The following is a 21,922-nucleotide window of genomic DNA, read 5'->3' as shown; positions in this document are numbered from 1 at the left end:
TTCTGTCGGTTTGGTAACAAGTAAGAATACACTTGTATATTACAACAATACAGGAAATTATTAAAAAAAAAATGCCTCCAACATACAACACCAGACAAGCTTAATAAAAGGTAAATGGATCTCTTTTATTTCCACTAATGCCACAAGACCAGCTTTGTGATTTGTATTGCTCAATACCAGCACAATGATGACTTTTAGACTTTTGATTAAGTTAAACAAGCACTGATAAAACAAGAACCATGGTATATGGTCTTTTGACATAATTGATACCACTTTTCATCATAATTTGGCACTGTTATAATTTTCCCAAACATCTAAAGTCAAATGAATACACAAAATCTTGAACAATAAACCTTTGAAAATTCGGAACAAATACAAAATTTAGTCTGGGAATTATTGAAGTATAAATTCTTCACAAAGATTTTCAACTTTTTGTTGAATCAAAACAAATTTCATAAATAGTTTCAACTTGCAAATTTATCATGATTAACAAATGATAAAAATAACATAACTATAGCACTATGCCATTTTCTTAATCTTAAAACAAAATTAAGGTTAATGATTTCACAATTTTTGCACAATCTCTTTCAATTTTGATTCTTCTTTATTGGAATGTGCACATTACACAGTGCTGAAATTATACTTCCCTACACTATATCATATCTTTCCTCAGTGGACTACTGAACACATGGTACAGTACATTTCTTCCAGCATCTTATTATTACTTTAATAGCAGGTGTGCAATAAATTGAAACACACTGCGATGTAATTTTAGATGACCAGAGCTAGAATACAATGTGGTGAGATCAAATCTCGACCAGATGCACAAGCCGTAAGCAACCTCAGGTCACCGACTTGATTTTATAAGATTCCTATTTAGCTACACTTCCAGTAAGATCATCCATCTTTCTTCAGCGATAAGTACATTACATTTTTCACCATCTCCTTCTTCGGACTGATCTTTTTAAGGAGGGTAGCTATGGCACTCATCATGGCTTCGTTTGTCATGTTCACACGTTTGGACTTAAACTTGTGTAATAGTTCTTTTGTTGTCATGGGTTTCCTCATCAGGTACCTCCTAATGGATTCCTCTGTGATACCACCACTGAAACAACACAACAATCCTTCAATAACAATAGATTCATTTCAAATCCATCTTCAAAGGATGTCATTTTGCAGATTTATACAACTACTGAAGTTGAACTTTAACACAAGATGATATGGGATTAATTTTCAGTTAAAGAGTTTATGTGGTGTTATAACTGATCAACTATGAGCCTACACTGTGGTCAAAAGTATCCTGTTAGTCTTCCATTTCAATTACCTTGATGAATCTTGGGGCCCCTAAACTGCAGTTTACCTATTTTGATCAACCTTGTACACAAAAACTAAGACTTCAAGTACCTTTTGAGTCTAAAATTCATCTCAATGAACTTTAAACTGTTATTGACTATATGCGTCTTGTTAGTCTGCAGTTCACTTGTACTGATGAACTTTGAACCCCTAAACTCAGAGTAGAAGTAGTTTGGAATCAGTCTACAGTTCACTTACCTTGATGAACCTTGGGCCCCTAAACTTGGACTGTCTGTTCTCATCTTCTTTGAAGCCTGTGTATCCGACTCCAGCTTTCTCTTTAGAGCTAAAACATAGTGAATAGGAGATCAAAGAAAAAAACAAATCCTGATATTTATAACAGCTTTCTCTAGGCTTGCCAAGGGATGACACCCAAAATCTTTCACGAGGGTTGAGATATCCCAGTCCACTTGACAGATCCATGTTTGATTCTATTATGAAATTTCATATGCTTTCTAGATTTTTCATCGTGCCATCATCACAGAATCATTGTTATTCATCAAAATTGCTTATTTCATCAACAAAGCACACCACAGTTATGCTGCATGTATTGATGACGTCACGTAATTGTTTAGTGTGTTTGAGCTGTCTCACACCCATTCTGTGCAAGACATTTACCTTTTCCCTAGCAACCATGGAATATCCCTGTATGCTATGGTGATATTGTTTGTATTGGTATCATACAAATTGTGAACAGTTTCTATAGCGAGAACCACTATAATTAGGACCGTGTGATCAGAGACATAGATCTACTTACAAGCTTTGTCTTCACTGTCTACAGGTGTACCAGCACGAGGGACAGGGGAAACTCGCTTCTCTTTTTTCTGTAAATCAAGAAGGATAGGCTGTGATGTTTCTATCACTTTCCAATTAATAAACCTTTAAAACCGTGCCAATTTATACAACAATTCTGTATATTTTGTTTAATAAGAATTTCAAAATTACAAACAAATGCCATTTACTGTAAACCATATTTCTTGCACAAGTGAATTACTTTCATGAATTCCGCGAACAAAGCAAATTCACAAAAGTTTATCACCAAAAATTAATATCTCCTTCAACATATAATGTAATTGTAATATATCTCCTTGAATATATATATTAGTAAATCCTCACAAAATTGTTTTGATATGAAAATCACGAAATTTAACAGTTACAAGAGGAAGTTGGCTTACAGTACTGGAAATTATACTCGAAAACAAGTTTTCACCAATTATTATATCTTCTACTATTAAACATGATTATTTACAAACATCAAACAAATGTAGATGTACTGTCATTTGCTCTGTACATTTCATACCTGCATAAATATAGCAGATGCTATCTTTTCATCCTTGTCAATATCAGAGTCACTGTCGGAGCTAGAACTGCTACTGTCACTGTCTGATCCTTAGAACCAAAGACAGTTAGTTTATAACACACCTTCAGACAAGGTTATCATTAACAGAATTTTCTTTTTCTTTCAAATGTAGGAATTTATTTAATCTTAAATATTAAATGAATGGAATGAAATTAAACATATACAGGGTTTTAAATTCAATCATGTCTGAAGACACATTTGTACTTATCTAACTCAAAGGGTGGAACAGTTCATTACAATGATCAGGGGCAGATGAGTTAATCAAAATCTGAAATTTTTGGGAAATAGTCAATAAGTTTATTTGATAAATGAGCATAATGAAATAGCAATAGATTAGTTATTTCTATTTATATACATGCACCTTCTTTCTTTTTCTTTTCACTCTTTTCTGCTTCTTCTTTTTCTTTCTCTTCTTGTTTCTTCTTCTCCTCTTCATCCTCACTGCTCTCATCAGAGTCTAAGAGTTTCTTTAAACCTCTTTCCTCATCCACTCCCTTTTCCTGATAGAGATCTCCTTTCTCACGATCCCCGGTCTCCGACAGACTACTGCAGAACGAAATGTGGCAATATATATTACAGAGTGATGCCAATAATGATACATTTAAAGATGCTCATAATTTTAACATTAATTGGTGTTTACTCCAGTAAATGTAATTTTACATAATACAAAAAAACAATTAAAATTATCTTAAACTTGTTTCTAATTTGGTTGACACACAATTAGTACTTACTTCCATATTCTGTCTTTGCATATTACCGAGTAAGCTCCCTTGCGGGTAGGTATCGATTGTTACGTCATTAAATCGTGAGCGCAATTCACATCATTTTCTCTAAAACGTATGACGTTACGCTCCCAAACACATGACGTCACAATCAATACCTACCTGCAAGTGCAGATAACTCTGTAATATGCAAATTCGGAATAGAGCATAATGCCATGGACTTTTTCAGTACGCAATAAGCTATTTTTTTAATTCTTTTTTTTTTTAAATAAATCAAGAAGCTCTAACTTTTCAAGGGTGGGTCCGGTAATGGTATAAAGTAAGTACCTTTTGTAACTGAAGAAAAATATTAATTCGTCTGCTCATGATTTTGATTAATACCATTTGTCAACAGTATAGCCTCTTCAAGGATATACTCCCTGAGAAGTCAAAATTTCCTTGTATTAAACTTTTTTTCTCATATAGATTTTTGGAAATAGAAGTTCATACCATAAAAGAAAATGGAAGAAAAAACATATGTCCGTGTGCTCGTTTTTGAGCTATTGTCACTCAAAGATACCAAAGTGACAAAATATTGGCTTTTATGGGAATTTTGCCGTTTTAACCATATACACAAGATTTTAAAGCCATAATTTCCTAATGAGGTGTTTGATATGCATGGATGTTTGAAGAATTTATTATACAGTAGTCTTCTTTAAAAATATACCAGTTTTGATTAATAAGACTAATATTTTTGCTCAGAATAACAACATATGCTACCCCTACCCCTTAATTTTGAGCTTCAAAATGCACCATTTTCAGCCATTTTTTGCCAAATGTAACCCAATACAGAAAAAAGTTCTGATATTAAACTTTTGTTAATATTTTGCATATCAACAGGGAAAGTGTTGTTATTTCTAAATCAGGCAAAACAATGTGGGGTTCATGTGCTTACTTTTTTGCCCCAATTGAATATTTGTTATTTTTCAGTATTTTAGAGTAAAACAAGAGGCCCATGGGCCTTAACGGTCATCTGACTCATTGCACAAAACAACAAAGTCACAGTATAAAGTATTGTTTAACGATTAATATAAACAATACAAGGAACTCCTTAGTTGAATATGTAAGTTTCTGAAATAGGTAAATGTCATTCGTTGAACAAACTTGGTAGCCCTTCATCCATATATGGTTGTAACCCATTTACGGATTCTAAAGCCAAATTTCAGCAAAGCTTCCATTTTGGACATCCGCCATACTATCCCCATGGGTCTTAGCTCGGTCCTTTATAAAATATGATTGTCCTCACCTAAAGTTCCCCTTCAGAATCAATTAAAACCCCTATAGACCAATTTTCCTTGAGATTGGAGACCGAAATCTGAAAACAGGAAGTGGGCCAGCTAAATTTAAGAAAATTTGCCCTTTTGGGGCCCCACACCTCAGCCCCTAGGGGTCGGACCAGACTCATATATATAAAATACGATTGTCCTTCCCCAATGATGTTTCACACCAAATATGGATGAAATCCATCCAAGGATGAAGGACTAGTAGGATTTTAAAGCTTAAATTAAGAAAATTTCCCCTTTTTAGGCCCCGTCCCTCTGCCCCTAGGGGTCGGACCAGGCTCATTTATATAAAATATGATTGTCCTTCCCCAATGATGTTTCACACCAAATATGGATGAAATCCATCCAAGGATGAAGGAGGAGTAGGATCTAGCTTAAATTAAGAAAATTTGACCTTTTGGAGCCCCGCCCCTCTGCCCATAGTGGTCGGATCTATTTCATTTATATAAAATATGATTGTCCTTCCCCACTGATATTTCACACCAAATATGGATGAAATCCATTCAAGGATGAAGGAGGAGTAGGATTTTAAAGCTTAAATTAAGAAAATTTCCCCTTTTGGAGCCCCGCCCCTCTGCCCCTAGGGGTCGGACCAGGCTCATTTATATAAAATATGATTGTCCTTCCCCAACGATGTTTTACACCAAATATAGATGAAATCCATTCAAGGATGAAGGAGGAGTAGGATTTTAAAGCTTAAATTAAGAAAATTTGCCCTTTTTTGGGCCCCATCCCTCAGCCCCTAGGGGTCGGACCAGACTCATTTATATAAAATATGAATGTCCTTCCCCAATGATGTTTCACACCAAATATGGATGAAATCCATCCAAGGATGAAAGAGGAGTAGGATTTTAAAGCTTAAATTAAGAAAATTTGCTCTTTTGGGGCCCCACCCCTCAGCCCCTAGGGGTCGGACAAGGCTCATTTATATAAAATATGATTGTCCATCCCCAATGATGTTTCACACCAAATATGGATGAAATCCATTCAAGGATGAAGGAGGAGTAGGATTTTAAAGCTAAAATTAAGAAAATTTGCCCTTTTGGGGCCCCACCCCTCAGCCCCAAGGGGTCGGACCAGGCTCATTTATATAAAATATGATTGTCCTTCCCCAATGATGTTTCACACCAAATATGGATGTAATCCGCTGAAGGGTTAAGGAGGAGTAGGCTTTTGTATAAATAGTCTTACGCACGACGCACGGCGCACGGCGCACAGCGCACGACGACGGACGAAACACGATGACAATAGGTCATCCTGACCTTCGGTCAGATGACCTAAAAAGGTCAGATGACCTAAAAAAAGTGCTCAAATTACCATTTAATGTAATAATAATGTGACAAAAGTGTATCATTTCACACATTAATGCTCAATATTTTGATTACCACGAACCAAGTAAAGATTTACAGCAAAAATTAGCTTGATACAGCTATAAATACTGGCGCAGTGATGATTTAAGTAAAACCAATTTCAGTAAAAACTGGTAAAACTGTAGCTCTACTCAAAGCGAAAAAAATTCAAAATGGCCGCCAAATAGGCCATTTCTTAAAATCTCTAAAAAAATCTACTGAAAATAGAATTTTGACAAAATTGCAACTGACAACTTGATACAGATATTGATAAATTGTATTTGAAAATCTCATAACTTCTTTGATCTATGTTGAAGCAAGACTTCAGCGGGACTGAAACCTCAGAAGAATACATTCTAAAATTTACATATGGCAAATCAAACAACCTGATATTCTCTTTAGTTAACAAGAGATCCCAGAGGGATCTTGGCGCCCACCAAAGAATGATCTATATCTGACAAAGGAAAGACGGATCTTTTCTCTACTTTTTAAACATACTACATATAAAATTTGAGACAGATCGCTTCAGTACCTTTTGAGAAATAGTGTTAACAAACTTCAACTATCAAAATCCAAGATGACTCCTTGGCTGCCATCTTGTTGATCAATCGGTCCCAAATCACAATATGCACAACTAGGGCCCTAGGGGAACCTACATGTGAAATTTGAGAAAGATCCATTCAATACTTTCTGAGAAATAGCGATAACAAACTTTTGAATATAAAAATCCAAGATGGCTGCCTGGCAGCAATCTTGTTGACCGATCGGTCCCAAATCACAATATGCACAACTAGGGCCCTAGGGGAACCTACATATGAATTTTGAGACAGATCCCTTCAGTACTTTCTGAGAAATAGCCATAACAAACTTTAACTATCAAAATCCAAGATGGCGGCCTGGCGGCGATCTTGTTCACCGATTTGTCCAAAAATGCAATATGCACAACAAGGGCCCTAGGGGAACCTACATATTAAATTTGAGAACGATACCTTCAGCACTTTTTGAGAAATAGGGATATCAAACCATAACTATCAAAATCCAAGATGGCCGCCTGGCGGCCATCTTGTTTTTCCGATCAGCCTCAAAATCTGTATGGCACAAAAAGGGACCAAGGGTAACCTCCATGTGAAGTTTGAACAAAATTCCTTCAGTAGTTCTCAAGAAATATTGATAACAAACTTCAACTGCCAAAATCAAAGATGGCTGCCTGGCGGCCATCTTGTTTTTCCGATCAGCCTCAAAATCTAAATGCACAACTAGGGACCAAGGGTACCCTCCATGTGAAGTTTGAACAAAATCCCTTCAGTAGTTCTCAAGAAATATCGATAAAAATCTTCAACTGCCAAAATCAAAGATGGCTGCCTGGCGGCCATCTTGTTTTTCCGATCAGCCTCAAAATCTAAATGGCACAACTAGGGACCAAGGGTACCCTCCATGTGAAGTTTGAACAAAATCCCTTCAGTAGTTCTCAAGAAATATCGATAACAAACTTCAACTGCCAAAATCAAAGATGGCTGCCTGGCGGCCATCTTGTTTTTTCCGATCAGCCTTAAAATCTGTATGGCACAAATATGGACCAAGGGGACCCTCCATGTGAAGTTTGAACAAAATCCCTGCAGCAGTTTTTAAGAAATAGTGATAACAAGCATTGTTTACGGACGGACGACGGACGGCGGACGACGGACCACGGATGCAGGGCGATTTGAATAGCCCACCATCTGATGATGGTGGGCTAAAAAGTCAAAATCTGATATTCTGATTAGTTACAAAGCCAAATAGTTATCCAATATTGACTGAGTGAGTGAAAATAGGTCTGAAAGACATAAATGCCTTCGCTTCCATATGAATTTGGAACAAGACACAACAGGAGGTGACGGTACAAAACAAAGCAATGTATATGCCGTCCATTTTATGGTGAGGGCATGAACATATTCAGTGGAGCAGAATCTGTAAAATATATTACCTGTCGGAGTCTGTAATGTAATCCAGCTCTCTGTCATCAAAATCTCCCTCATCACTCTCCTCTACAGCCTCATCATCTGAGTTGTGTTTAGCCGTCTTCTTTGGTTTGCCTCCTTTCTTTGCTTTCTTTTTAGGTTTTTCATCTAAGGATAAAAATAGAATATTGGCACATATTATATCAAAGTAGTAGATATGATAGGACCAGTATTTGGCCTTAATTTTTCAGGCCGAAAAAAATTTACTCTGATCCCCATCAATTTCATATCAATAAATACTCTCATACTTGCCATTCATCAAAACATAACTTTTTATAACCATGTACACGAAGTGTCCCACCTATGACGTCATCAAATTGATGATTTTCCTCTTCTCGCCAAATTTTGCTTAAAATTCATCATCTTTAGGTCAGAAAAGGCTTGAAATGGATTTGGCCGCCACCTTGGAGCAACTTTACATTTTGCATCGATATGCGTAAATACACGATACACAACGTGTGAAAATCTCTTTCTGCTCCACGAAGGCGGCCACATTCATTTTTAGAGAAAACCACTCAAAAAGTATGATTTTTCAAGGATTTTTGTGAAAAATGGCGGGAAACTGCATGTTGATGACGTCATAGTGAACATAATTGGCACATGCGGGATATTTTCGAGATGTTATGTGTTAGCAAATGTATTCAGCTGTTATATGGCAAAATATGTTGTTCTTCACTGGAGAATTAATTTTGAGGCCATATTCGAGTCTTAACGTACCTTCTCCTTTATGATTGGCATATTAACCTGGTAGAAGGCAATAGACAGATATCCATATCAGTTTCTCTTAATGTTTATTGGTTATATTTGCTTAACGTCCTATTAACAGTTAGGTTCATGTAAGGATGTGTCAGGTTTGTTGGTGGAGGAAAGCCGGAGTACCATGAGAAAAACCACCAACCAGCGGTCAGTACTTGGTAACTGCCCAACATGGGATTCAAACTGGAGACCCAGAGGTGGATGGCTTGTGGTAATATGTCGAGACATCTTAACCATTCTGCCACCGCAACCCCTTTCTCTTAATGAATTCTAACATACTAAATATCTAATTCAAATATATTAATTAATTCTAACATGGAAAAATACATAATTCAAATATATCACTGATCTCTAACATGCTTAATATATAATTCATAATTATTATGATTGTAAAATATTCCTTTATCATAAATTTTAACTTACCGTCATCACGTTTCTTTTCATCATCGTCATCATCATCAAAATCATCATCTTCGTCATCATCATCATCAAAATCAGTTAATTGCTGTAAAAAGTTAAAAATAGTTCAAATGTCTTTCGGTTCCACATTGTAAATCATCATTTCCCAGTGGAAATATTTCTGCGCGAAACATATAATTTTCCAATATTGTGCTTTTAATACTGCAATCTCCACAAAATTCACTACTTTAATTAGTAGCAAAAATTAAAACTTCCTAGTAAAAGTGAAAACCTGTTTGTACTTATGCATTTTCGGTTGAAATTGAGATAAGAACAATCTGCTTCAAATGAAATTACAAAATAAACATTATCAACAAGAACATACACCACTACAGATGAAGCCCAATGTCTGAATTATGAATTACATGCATGACTCAAATAGAGAGTTTTGAAGTTGCTGTAAGTATTATTTAATGATATTTACAAATTCATTCTTCCTTGATTTCTTTGACTTCTCCTTTGTTTTCTCTCCTTCTTCTAACTTGACATCTCCATCTTCTTCGTTTTTGATTCTTTTCCGTACCATTATAGAAAAATAATTTAAAGTCTTGTCTCTCCTAAAACAAAAGTTAAGAAGCAATATAAGTGTCAGTAATTACACATGATAAGCCACTACATACAATAAAAGACTAAAAGTTGTAACAATTTAGGCAGCTAAGACATTGTATGATGCATTCAATCATTTCCAGGGTAAAGTAGAATTTTTTATGGTTAAACTGTGAATCAGTATTTTCAAGTTTGCCAAATTTGACTGTCCAGGACCGAAACAAGAATGCCAATTCCAAGATTAAACATTGAATTATAGGATAAAACATGGATCAACTGCATTCAAAAATCATTTATTCCTACACAAACATAATGGCAATTATGTTACTCTTGCTAAAAACTTCATACCTGGATACCAGCATGATCAACAGCAAAGGGCAGATAACTTCCATGAAGGAAGGACTCCAACATCAAATGTGTTTATTTTTTTATATCAATCTTATATAAAGGGTCATAGTTGTCATTGGCTAAGGAAGGGACGTCATGGTTGCCATCAAGAGCCCCCCCCCCCCCCACATATTTGCTAGTTCAAAACAAATGCAAGATACAGACTGTAAATCTGTTGTTTTTCTTGGAGTACTACAGCTTTCCTCCACCCTCGCACATTCTTAAATGACCCTCGCTATTGATAAAAATTTAGCAAGAACACAACCAAGCAAATAAACGGATCCATGAAGATGTCTTAAATATTCAATCAAGTTACAGATCAAATTTCAAAATTAATTAAAGTTAATTAAATTAGTTCTGAGACAAAACCTGTACCTGTTGAACTCCTCTTCAGCCTCCTCAGAGTTGAGGTATTTGTACTGGACCATAGGTGAGAAGTTGTACCACTCTTCTATAGGGAAGGCTTCGAAGGCCCCATCAGGACACTGTGTAAATATATAGTAGGAGGTGTTTTCTGCTATCGTTCCTTCTCTCACTCCTTTGTATCTAGAAACACAAACATTCAAAATGGCATTTGTGTTAGATTGTTTCACTCATCATTTAATTTAGTTCTGATAACCAATCTGACTTTTCTTTGTCATATTTTTGGTCAAAACAAAGCCATTTTTTTCCTTTTCGCATAATTTAAAGACAATCTGTTATAACGGGCCCAGGACTATTGTGAAATTAATGGAACTAATTCATGTACTATGTGATACCCGATTACGTTTATGCTGGACTAGTATCTCGAATGGAGATGGAACCTAAATCTTTGTACTCTTCCTGCTGAAATGAAAAGTGTAGGATATCATCTTTTTAACATCATTCAATCACCAATAGTTACAATACTCCCGTACAAACATTATCAGGTATCACATGGTACCTGACTTAGTCCCATTCAATGCAGATTTTTTTGGAATTTTCTACACAACTATCTATTGAACGAAGCAAGTTATACAAAACAGATATATAAATAAAATGTAATCTCTGAGATAATAGAGATGAACACATCAATTACACTTTTAATACACCTACTTTTTTGCCTCCTTTGCTTTCCCCACTTTCATTAACCATGGCTGATTCCCTGGATCATATTTCTTCATCATTATGCCATATTTCTTACGTCTAGCAGTCTCCTTCTGTTCACGGCCGAACTCACTTCCTGCTCCAAACTTAGGCATCATATCAATACCGTGAGCTGTCTTGTATTCCTTCAAGTTGTTTTCTCTTTCCATTCTTACTGGTGTTGACTGAAAAATAAATATCTTAATTATATCTGTCATTGTATAGATCAATAGCTAATTTCAAAAGGTTTCAACCAGTACGCTATGGAACTTCAATGTTTTCCACTTTCAGTATCTGTACATGAAAATACATACACAGTTAATAATTTGCTATCTACTCTCTATATGATGTCCATAACCTTAAAGGCTTAGGGTGTCTGCTCATTTGCAGTTGGGAAAAAATGAGGAAAACATTTACTTTCAGCAAATATATTGTTATAATAATAAAATATGTCAAAATCAATAGATTTGCTTTCGAGTGAATGGTCTACACATCTTATTAATCACCTCCTGTGAAAGTTTGGCGAAGTCAATGTTAGCCCCTGATGAAAATTTCATCATTCTGTACTTCTTTTGTCGATCTCTGCAAATTAAAAGAATGAAAATTTACAATCCTTTGAAAGTTTAACTTTTAAAATAAGATATATCAGAGAATCACTATCATTCTCATAATTTATTTTTTATTCTAATCATCCCTCAATTTAAGCTCTAGATATCTTATTAAGCTACAAATATATACAATGTATTTACTTATGTACCTGGTATACATATTTCAGTAATGCTTTTCTCTCAAAATAGCAAGAGTTGAAAACTGATAAAATTCATGACTCTTGTTTTTATTCCTGGATTAATGAAGAAAAAAAATACCCAACAAATCAATTCATTATTTCTCTGGCATATTAGAAGCACATATTGTTTAAATACAGAATGTAATGTGAAAAGCGCTGAAACGTCTAAGGAGCATCTATAATTGACATTGCATTAATGTCATCCAGTGTATTTAAAGTCAATAAATTTGAACTTACTTTGGAACTCGTACCACATACTCTTGTGTGCTACCTGTGGAGCCGCTAGGCTGAAATAAAAATCAAAAAGACACAATGTCACCATGAAAGCAGAAATGACAAATAAAACAAAACATTTTTCTTTGTGCTAAATCACTATCATGCAGATATCAAAAATTACTTTTATGATAGATCTAGGTCTAGAACTGTTAGCAACTGTTAGGGTTTTATGTAAGTTATTTAAACGGTGGGTAAAAATAAAAATAAAGTGCTGTGAAGGCCTAAAAGGAGGGGGGGGGGAGAGTAAAACATCATCACCACTTACATGTACTTACAGTGGTCGGTCCTTTTTTTAGCAGTATATGGACTGGGTTGATCATTGGTGACCAGGTAGCTGACAATCTGACTTAACAGCGTAATTAGTATTTGGAGGACCCAGGTTCACACTAGTACTCATGGATTGCCTTATGATCACTAGTGTCTCAATTTTGTAGACACATAAACAGAGTGTGATGGTCTGGCCAGGAGGTATATATCCTGGTATTAACAGGCTTATATATTACATTAAGTACATTTATAACAACTATTTATGCAATTTTAAGCACTAGTCCGATGCCCATGACTAGTAATTTTACAGCCGGATTAGTGCCAGTTGAAATGAACTAAAGTCCGATTGGACTAGTGGCTCTCCATTATATTTGATTAATATCGTTAAATGCTACATTTACAAGAGCGGTGGTCAATTACATATTTCAACACATTATTATTTAATATGCAATTATTTCAGTCCGGATGCATCATTTTGTGAGCATTTGTGTTCACGGAAACATCCAGACTGCAATTTGGGTAAAAAATTGAAAACTGATAATGATCGAGTGAATTTGAAGTGCTAAAGCAAAATGGCTGTATCTTTAATTTGAACAAGTGATTAAATAGTCGGACTAGTAACATTTAAGGTTTACTAGTCCAAATGACTAGCAGTGAAAAAAAATTAGCATCACAGACTGTTATAAAGAATTCAGGGGATTCAATGTCAGGCGGTACCCAGTACTTTTTGTCAATTGAGCTATACAGATAATATATTACAGAAAGTACCCCCTGAGATTGCAGTTATACCTCCTTTCCTAAAAGATAATGAAACCCCTGTAAAGATGATATTGAATTCCCTTCAATCTTACTTCAGGGTCACAGCAGTTACCTCAAGTTGACCCATATGGCTTAAAATCTGAACATCTCGGGACATACTATTAGCTTATACTTCTTAGAGAGATGCTGATTGGCTAACCACAGCGGTGATGCTGAGGTGACCTCGAACGGGAAGGTGTTAGACCTTGTATTTGAGCGCAATGTCAGAGCATTGTAGTGGAGCGGAATTACAAGTTTAATTTTAATTAGATTGTATTGCAATTCCCCCATTCAATTGATGTCAGTGTTCCATTGTTTCTCATTTCCAATTCATCTTTGTATTGTGTCTATTTTTGGCTGTACATTAAATGAAGTTTGGTGGTTTAAAAGTATCCCGCTGCATCTGTTGTATTTTCTTGGTAAGCTGATTTCTAATCAGGTGTTATTTTGCTGATACTGTCAACATATTTCTTAAGTGTCTTGCCAAAAGTTGCCATGCTACATGTCTAACCTGGCCATCAATAGGCCCATCGCAACATACGACTGGACAGACCCCTGTAAGTAGTGACGATTTCCTCTTTTTAGCACTATAATAAAGACGTTGTCAATAAAATGAATATAGAACAATTGTAACAACTGAATTGCTGAATATTGCAGTCTTTATCGACTCTGTAATTATATTTAAATCTATTTACATTATCATTCAATACAAACCCAATTGTTTGGTTAAGAAATGATATCACTGACATCTTTAGTATTTTCAGATCTGCACGAATCTTCATTAATGCAATAATATTAGATCTCGATATTGAGAAAATTCTGATGTGCACGACATAATGATCAAAAGCGTCTCGTCGTGCTATACCTCTAACATTGTTGGAGTAGAATCTTCATATGAAAAAAAAAATCAAAATTGAAAATCTCGGTTTTCGGATTCTCTTTATTTCAATGTGCAAATCTGAGTAGCTAAGACGTGATGTCGTTTCGGTTAAAATCTCAATAGCTGTTGAATACAATTAAGAATGGAAGAACAAATGTCTACATTACAAATATTGGAGAAATAAACACACATAAGCTTATAAGAGCATACCTGCGGTGCACTTGCAGATGCCATGTTTTTCTTTTTTTAGGCTGACTCCGACTGTATTTTCGTACACATTAATGGTTTTTTTCACAGTTATTTCATAATATTAATCGGACAAATTTTAAAATATAAATTTGTACTATCAAGAATGAAGACAATGCCAATTAAACCCAAATATCCAATAAAACTGTGAAAAATATCTAAATACGAAAGTGATACTCCAAGATGGCGTCTCACGAGCAAAAAATGTTTTCCGAACCTGTAATTCCCCGCTTGATATCTGCTAATTTCACTCAGTATACTTTCTAGAGTACTGTCACTACATATATACAATAAATTTTTGTCTATTGCAAATTTTATTAGTATTTTTTATGTTATTGTTTTTTCAAAGTATCTTGCAAAAGACAGCTTTTAACAGAGAAGTCAACTCGTCCATAAATTTAAGAAAATCTCGCCCCAATAATAAAACATTTAAGGCTGCACAATTTGTTTATCAGAATAAGTAAATAATGAACATAATCTTAATTAAATCGAAAACAGATAATATAAATGGGATTTATATGCGAACAGTACTTGAAATGAAACAAAGGTTTATTACAGTTTTCGATGCAAAAGATTTGTTGTAAACTTGCTAAGGTATACTTACATATATGTGATTATAGAATTGATACGGAAAATGATATGAAACAACGAAATGTAGCGTATTTTCAAAAAGAGCATAATCTTGAAATACACAAACGTATCTGATATTAAAGAGTATTATTTTTATATGTACAATGCAATCCTGTTTAATATTTCACCCAAAAATGTCATTATGCGGACCATTTCCATCATTATGGGTAGAATAAACAATTCAAAGAATGGGGAAGCAAAAATAAGTCGTTGAATACATATACCCTTCACCATATATATTGTACAATATAACGAAGTTTACTGGTATAATAAAAGTCATTTTTCGGTAGGATTTGATTATATACATCATTTATCCATGGAACAATGTTAATTCTAATGCAATATAGTGTACAAAAGGCTAACAATCGGACATTTTAAAGCTTGCATGTTTGTAAGATAATCCACAGAATGTATGCTTGTGAGATATCCTATAAAATGTAAGATGTTATTTTTATTATTTTTTTTTTTATTTTTATTTTTTATTTTGATGTAATTTTGACCTGGCATTGCTCCATGAAGAAATGACAACTTGCTGTCCATAGAAATTGTCAGATCAGCAGTGCCGAAAAATGTTTTCGTCAGAATACGTTAATTATAACAACTCAATAACTTGTAATATTTACTAATTTTCGGACTAACGGGCCTTCGGACTATTGGGCCTTCGGACTAACGGGCCTTCGGACAATTGGGCCGTAGGGATATAAGGGTGTCACCACCCTACGGCCTAATAGTCCGAAGGCCCGTTAGTCCGAAAATTAGTAAATATTGCATTTTATATAGTAATAACGTACAGTTGTATTTTCACGAAAACATTTTTCAGCACTGCTGATCTGACAATTTCTATGAGCGGCAAGTTATATTTCTTCATGGAGCATTTCAAGGTCAAAATTACATCAAAAGAAAAATATTAATAATAAAAAAGTTCATATGTTACATTTAATAAGATATCTTACAAGCATACGTTCTATGAATTATCTTACAGACATACAAGCTTGAAGATGTCTGATTGTAAGCCTTATGTACATTGTAATTTGATTGCATTAGGATTAACGTTGCTCCATGAATAAATGATGTAGAAAATAAAATCTTACCGAAAAATGACCTTTATTATGCCTGCAAACATCATTATATTGTACAATATGTAAATGTATTTAACGACATTTCCTTCCCCTTTCTTTAACCTGTTTATTCTACTCTTAATGACGGAAATGGTCCGCAAAATGATTTTTTTTTTTTTGGGGGGGGGGGAGATGTTAAACAGGATTGCATTGTACATATCCAGTGCACATATACTCTTTAATATCAGATACGTTCACGAATTTCAAGATCATGTTCTTTTATAAAATTCGCATCATTTCGTTGTTTATTACATTTGTAAAGTCATATACATGTAAGTAAACCTTAGCAAATTTACAACAAATCTTTTGCATCGGAAACTGTAATAAACGTTTGTTTCATTTCGAGAACTGTTTGCATATAAACTCCAGTTATATTATCGGTTTTCGAACTATAGGGCATTCGGACTATTGGGCCTTACGACTAATGGGCCTTCGGACTAACGGGCCTTCGGACTAACGGGCCGTAGGGATATAAGGCGGTTACCGTTCAATTTCCCTTACGATGTAGATATTTTTTTCTATAAAAGGCGGACAACATGGCATTGTGCTATGTATTAAAAAATGGGCGATAATCTCAGGCATCATCTCTGGCATCAGGTTTCATGGCGTCTCGGCTGACTGTGCCTTACGCTTAGAATCACTCGGAGAATATTTTTGTACCCTCGATGCTGCAGGAGTTACTAGGGGTTGATGTGATATCCATCCCTTGACTATTTCATAGTAAAACTGGAGGCAGTTCAGAAAAATAAAACTGAATAATCACAGTCCTACAGATACTTCCTCATCCTCGATACTCCAGGGGTTCCGATCTATCTTATAGTAAACCTGGAGGCAGCTCAGAGGTAATAATCTGAACGAATCACAGGCCAGCAGAAATTTCCGTTGAAGACTACAGACAGAGAGCGACGCCAAACAGCCACACAGTCAACAACTGTAGTGCGGCTCTTTTGATGTACTTCAAAGGACTAAATTACCTGTTCTGTTGCCTCCAGTTTTACTTTTAAATAGTCCAGGAGTGTAGAGATCGTAAGTGATTGGAACCCCTGGAATATCGAGGATGATACTACCTCTGAAGATTACAGACAGAGAGAGCGACGTCCAACTTCAAAGCCACACAGTCACCTACGTGTCATGTACCATTATTCGATTCTTTGCAGTGGCGTAGGAAGATGAAACGTCATGGGGGGGCAAAGGTCCTCAATATTTTGTAACACCCCCCCCCCCCCCCCCCCCCCCCCGCCACACCTACAGGAGGAGATTAATTCAACTCCCAACCATATAATATATGCTTTATGTACATTTTTCATATATCACTAAATTTAATCCTTGTACACATTTATAGACAGTGGGGTCGCTAAAAGGAAATTAACGAATACGCAAATTGGCCAAATTAGCGTGTGAGCGTCGAAGGCGCAAGATTTTGGTGTTTTATTAGGGGTCTGAGGGTGACCCCCGGGATGAGTTTTATGTATTTTGATGATTTTGCGATCGCCCGAAAGCACGAGAAATTTGGTGTTTGGGGGGTCCGGGGGTCTCCCCCGGGAAAAAAATTACAATTTAGAATGGCTTAGATGAGTTTTACGATGCATTTTGATGAATTTGCAAGCGCCCAAAGGCGCGAGAATTCGGTGTTAAGGGGGTCCGGGGGGTCTTCCCCTGGAAAAAAATTACGATTTAGAATGGCTGAGATGAGTTTTACGATAAAGTTTAATGATTATAAAGCGTTCTTAACATGGTAATTTTTCGATTTAAAGCTACCTGCATTTAGAAATGATAATTGTGTCGTCATAACATTATGGAACCCTACTCGATCTGAATATACCGGCTTCACACCATCGGTACATTGTTGTGTAACAGAAAAAAAATGAATTAATTGTCTCGCTAAGACATATAAACAAATTGATCTTTTAAGAGACATTTTTTAAATAGTACATAGAATCCCTTGATGGACATTTTTAGTCTAGTTTGTGTGTATTGAATTTTTACAATTTAAGGTTTGACATTATGTGCTTGAACCTTTTAGGAAATGCGCCGCGCAGCGGAAAATTTTCTAGAATGAAGTACGAAAAATGTGCAGGAGGACCCTTTTTTCTTTCAAATAAGCTTTTTTAGAAAATTTCAGTCGGCGAAAATGGGGGGGCAAAAAGACATGTTTGCCCCCCCGTCCTGGGGAACGGGGGGGGGGGGGGGGGGGGGGGGGCCCCCCCGCTTCCTACGCCCCTGCTTTGTATGTACATCAAAGGACCAAATTACCGATGTCTCCTGAACTGCCCCCAGTTTTACTAACAGTTTGGCACAAAAATGTAATGGAATCTATATACTCATATACAATATGTTAGGGTCATGGCTATAATAAGTATATAGACCTTCGCACTACGCGATATTCGGCCACGTAGCTAGGGGGCTTCGATAATGATATTAGCAGGTCATGCATTTGGACTGTGATGAAAAATGTCTAAAACATGAAATTTTAAAACGAATTACATATACAATTTGAAGTTCTCTGTTTTGATTGGACGAAATATTATTCTTTAGTTTGTTAACTGAGGTTAACTGCCGCTATTAACAGCTAACAAGGTAATTTAAGGATGGTCCCCACAGTACACTATACATGCTGTATTGCATGTCATCCTCGATGTTCCTGATGTGAATCACTAGTTGTCACTCATATTCATCCCTGGAGTATTTCATAGCAAAACTGAAGGCTCTGTATGCGATCACAGATAAGAAGATAGTCTGGTCATTTGGTGTATGTATCAAAAGAAGTGGATGACGGTACACTGTGGTGGACTTTTTGGCTGTGAAATTGGGCGTTGCTCTCTCTGTAACCATCAAACGAAGTTTTTACGGGTCGGTGATTGGTCAGGCTTTTGTTTCCTCTCTAAACTGCCTCCAGGTTTGATGTGAAATATTCAAGGGAATGATCAAATAACGACAGTGGTATTGATCCATGGATTATCGAGGTTGGGCGTGTTCATGTACATATGTTTTTGGAGGCTGCGGTATATATTTGTGAGTCTTTGTAATAGTGGAACTATTTCCCTTTTGATAGTGCTATTTCACTGAAACATTCAGCCAAAGATACCACACTTATGCTTATAATATAAAAACTTTTGTTTGGATGATGGGCTATCTAAATATTCTATGTGTAATGAAGAATTATCCTCAATACTCTAGGGGTTACTATTGCTGTTTTCATATCCACCCCTGGATAATGTCATAGCAAAGTGCGATGAGACAGGTAGAATGGTCCTTTGATATACAGTGAACATGTTCGTACACCAAAATAATTGAATAACGGCACACTGTGGTTGACTGTGCTGCTTTGAAGTCGGGTAAAACTGTCACTGTAACCTTCAATGGAAGTCTGCAGACTTGTCATTTAGTGATTGGAGGTTTTTTTTTCTCCTGAGCTGCCTTCAGTTTTGCTATGACATATCTAGCAGAGGTGGATATAACGACAGTGATGGAGTGTCGAGGATGATGAAGAAAAATGCTATATCTTGTATTCTAGCGTGTCGATCTAGACACTTTATACATTACAAATTAGGCCAAAAAATATGTCTGTTTATGGTTACCCGACCGACCCTAATTTTTTACCCCGACCCTATTTGTTTTCTACGAAAAAAATTAAAAGTCAGGATTTCGATCTCAGACTCCGGTTCCAGCCATACTCTCGAGTGAAAGACACACACACAAAAATCCCGACCTACCGACCCTATGTTATTTTGCCAATGTAACCCTAAACAGATATATTTTTTGGCCATAATCTCGTTGATTTTCGATCATATAGAATAAAACAAAAATCAACAACCAAAATAATTACACAGTTTTGCATTTTATTCAATAACACTGTATACTGTGTATACTTGTTTATCCTTTGTTCAACAGTTTTGTAAATACAATTTTGTCCTTTATTTAAATCACATTGTATGTACACACAGTTAGTCTTTAATTCAACAAACTACACACAACCATTTTCCATTAAACAGTCATATAAATATTAGCTACATCATTTAATATCTGATTTTTTGGACGGCATTAAATTCAATTATTTTGAATGGGTGATTGTATTTTATCACAGTTTCCACAGTTTTACGTAATTGGATTTGTTTTAAATTTACAGATATGTTTAAAACTGCATAGATTCACTCTTATTCAACGGTTTTAATGAATTATTTAGTTCTTTTTTTCATCTTTTTATTTTCCTATCAATCATGAAGAAAAATATACATGTACACGTATTTTTATGTTATTGCTTTAGTTTTAGAGTTGATGATTCGTCTCGAACTAAACATATACAAAGCACGATTCATTTATTCATTTTTGTATTCAACAGTTAAAACCTACAAGTTAATTTATAGTTAGTTTGTTTTGGGTTTTTTTTCGATGAAATAAAAGAAAAATATACAGCATTCTTAATCCGACGAATCTGATGTTAAAGCCTTTTAAAAATTAAAAGAAAGAAAAGATTAGAGTATTCTATAATACCCATTATTGCTTTATGTAGTCGCTTTATTTATTCGGAAGATACACAACATTGTCTTTTATCTTCCTTTTTCGATAGATAACGGAGGAAAGTGTTTTCAATCTTCACACAATGTTTTTATTTCTTAGCTTTGCTTTCCGATGGATTTCGGAGGAGAGAGTGTTCCAAAACACACAATTACTTTTTTTTTTACATATTTATTTATTTTTGTTTTGTTTTTGTTTTCTGTGTGTGTGAGAGTGTGTGTGAGGATTTGTGGATTATGGAGGAAAATGTGTTTCAAACCTCACACGTATTTATTTCATCTGTTGTGTTTTCCGATGGATTTAGGAGGAGATAGTCTGTTCCATAACACACACCATTGCATTTACATTTATTTGTTTATTTTCTTATTTATTTATTTATTTGTTTTTATTTATTTATTTATTTATTTGTGAATAACGGAGGAAAGTGGATTTCAATCATTCCACAATATATTTATTTCGTCAGTTTTGTCTTCCGATGGATTTTGGGGAAGTAAGTGTGTTCCATAACACACACCATTGCATTTATAATCCTTTATTTATTTATTTTTTATTTATTTGTGGATTACGGAGGAAAGTGGATTTCAATCATCCCACAATATTTTTATTTCGTAAGTTTTGTTTTCCGATGGATTTCGGAGAAGTGAGTGCGTTCCATAACACACACCATTTGTTTTTATTTAAAGATGTGTCTTATCTGAAAATATTCAAATATTTTTATTCGTCAGATGTCTAATGTTTGATGTTACAAATATTTCTTTGTTTATTCCATTGTTCTAAACAGCATTCTATTATGTTACCCACCAAATTCATTGTTTTCTGAGTTGATTGTGTATTCTACAATACAATTCACTTCATTGTTCAATTCATCGATTTTTTTTGCGGTGGATTTCGGAGAATAAACTATATTCTATAATTCAAACCACTATTTCATGTTATTGTTATGGTTTTAGATTTAAAGATGACTCTAGATCTACACATATTTAAAGTATGGTTTCTTTATTCACTTTTTATTTAACAATTTCCATTAATTAATAGTTGATATTTTCTGTT

The 21,922-nt window shown here is 35.1% G+C and overlaps 1 protein-coding gene across 1 annotated transcript; it reads right to left on the bottom strand.

Annotated features, from left to right (window-relative positions):
- Positions 1–104: 104 nt before the first annotated feature.
- LOC138325519 (general transcription factor IIF subunit 1-like) lies at positions 105–14,645 on the bottom strand. The gene is made up of 13 exons (XM_069271241.1): positions 14,574–14,645; positions 12,380–12,429; positions 11,862–11,937; positions 11,326–11,540; positions 10,627–10,797; positions 9,743–9,875; positions 9,283–9,364; positions 8,070–8,211; positions 3,075–3,259; positions 2,654–2,742; positions 2,111–2,177; positions 1,552–1,639; positions 105–1,105 (listed from the first exon to the last, which is right to left on the bottom strand). Exons 1-13 carry the CDS (start codon positions 14,595–14,597, stop codon positions 898–900), a joined length of 1,530 nt encoding a protein of 509 aa, XP_069127342.1. The 5' UTR covers positions 14,598–14,645; the 3' UTR covers positions 105–897.
- Positions 14,646–21,922: the final 7,277 nt, after the last annotated feature.

The sequence above is a fragment of the Argopecten irradians genome, chromosome 6, assembly GCF_041381155.1.
Source record: "Argopecten irradians isolate NY chromosome 6, Ai_NY, whole genome shotgun sequence".
In the NCBI taxonomy this organism is placed as follows: Eukaryota; Metazoa; Mollusca; class Bivalvia; order Pectinida; family Pectinidae; genus Argopecten; species Argopecten irradians.
This window is presented reverse-complemented; position numbering and strand designations above follow the sequence as displayed.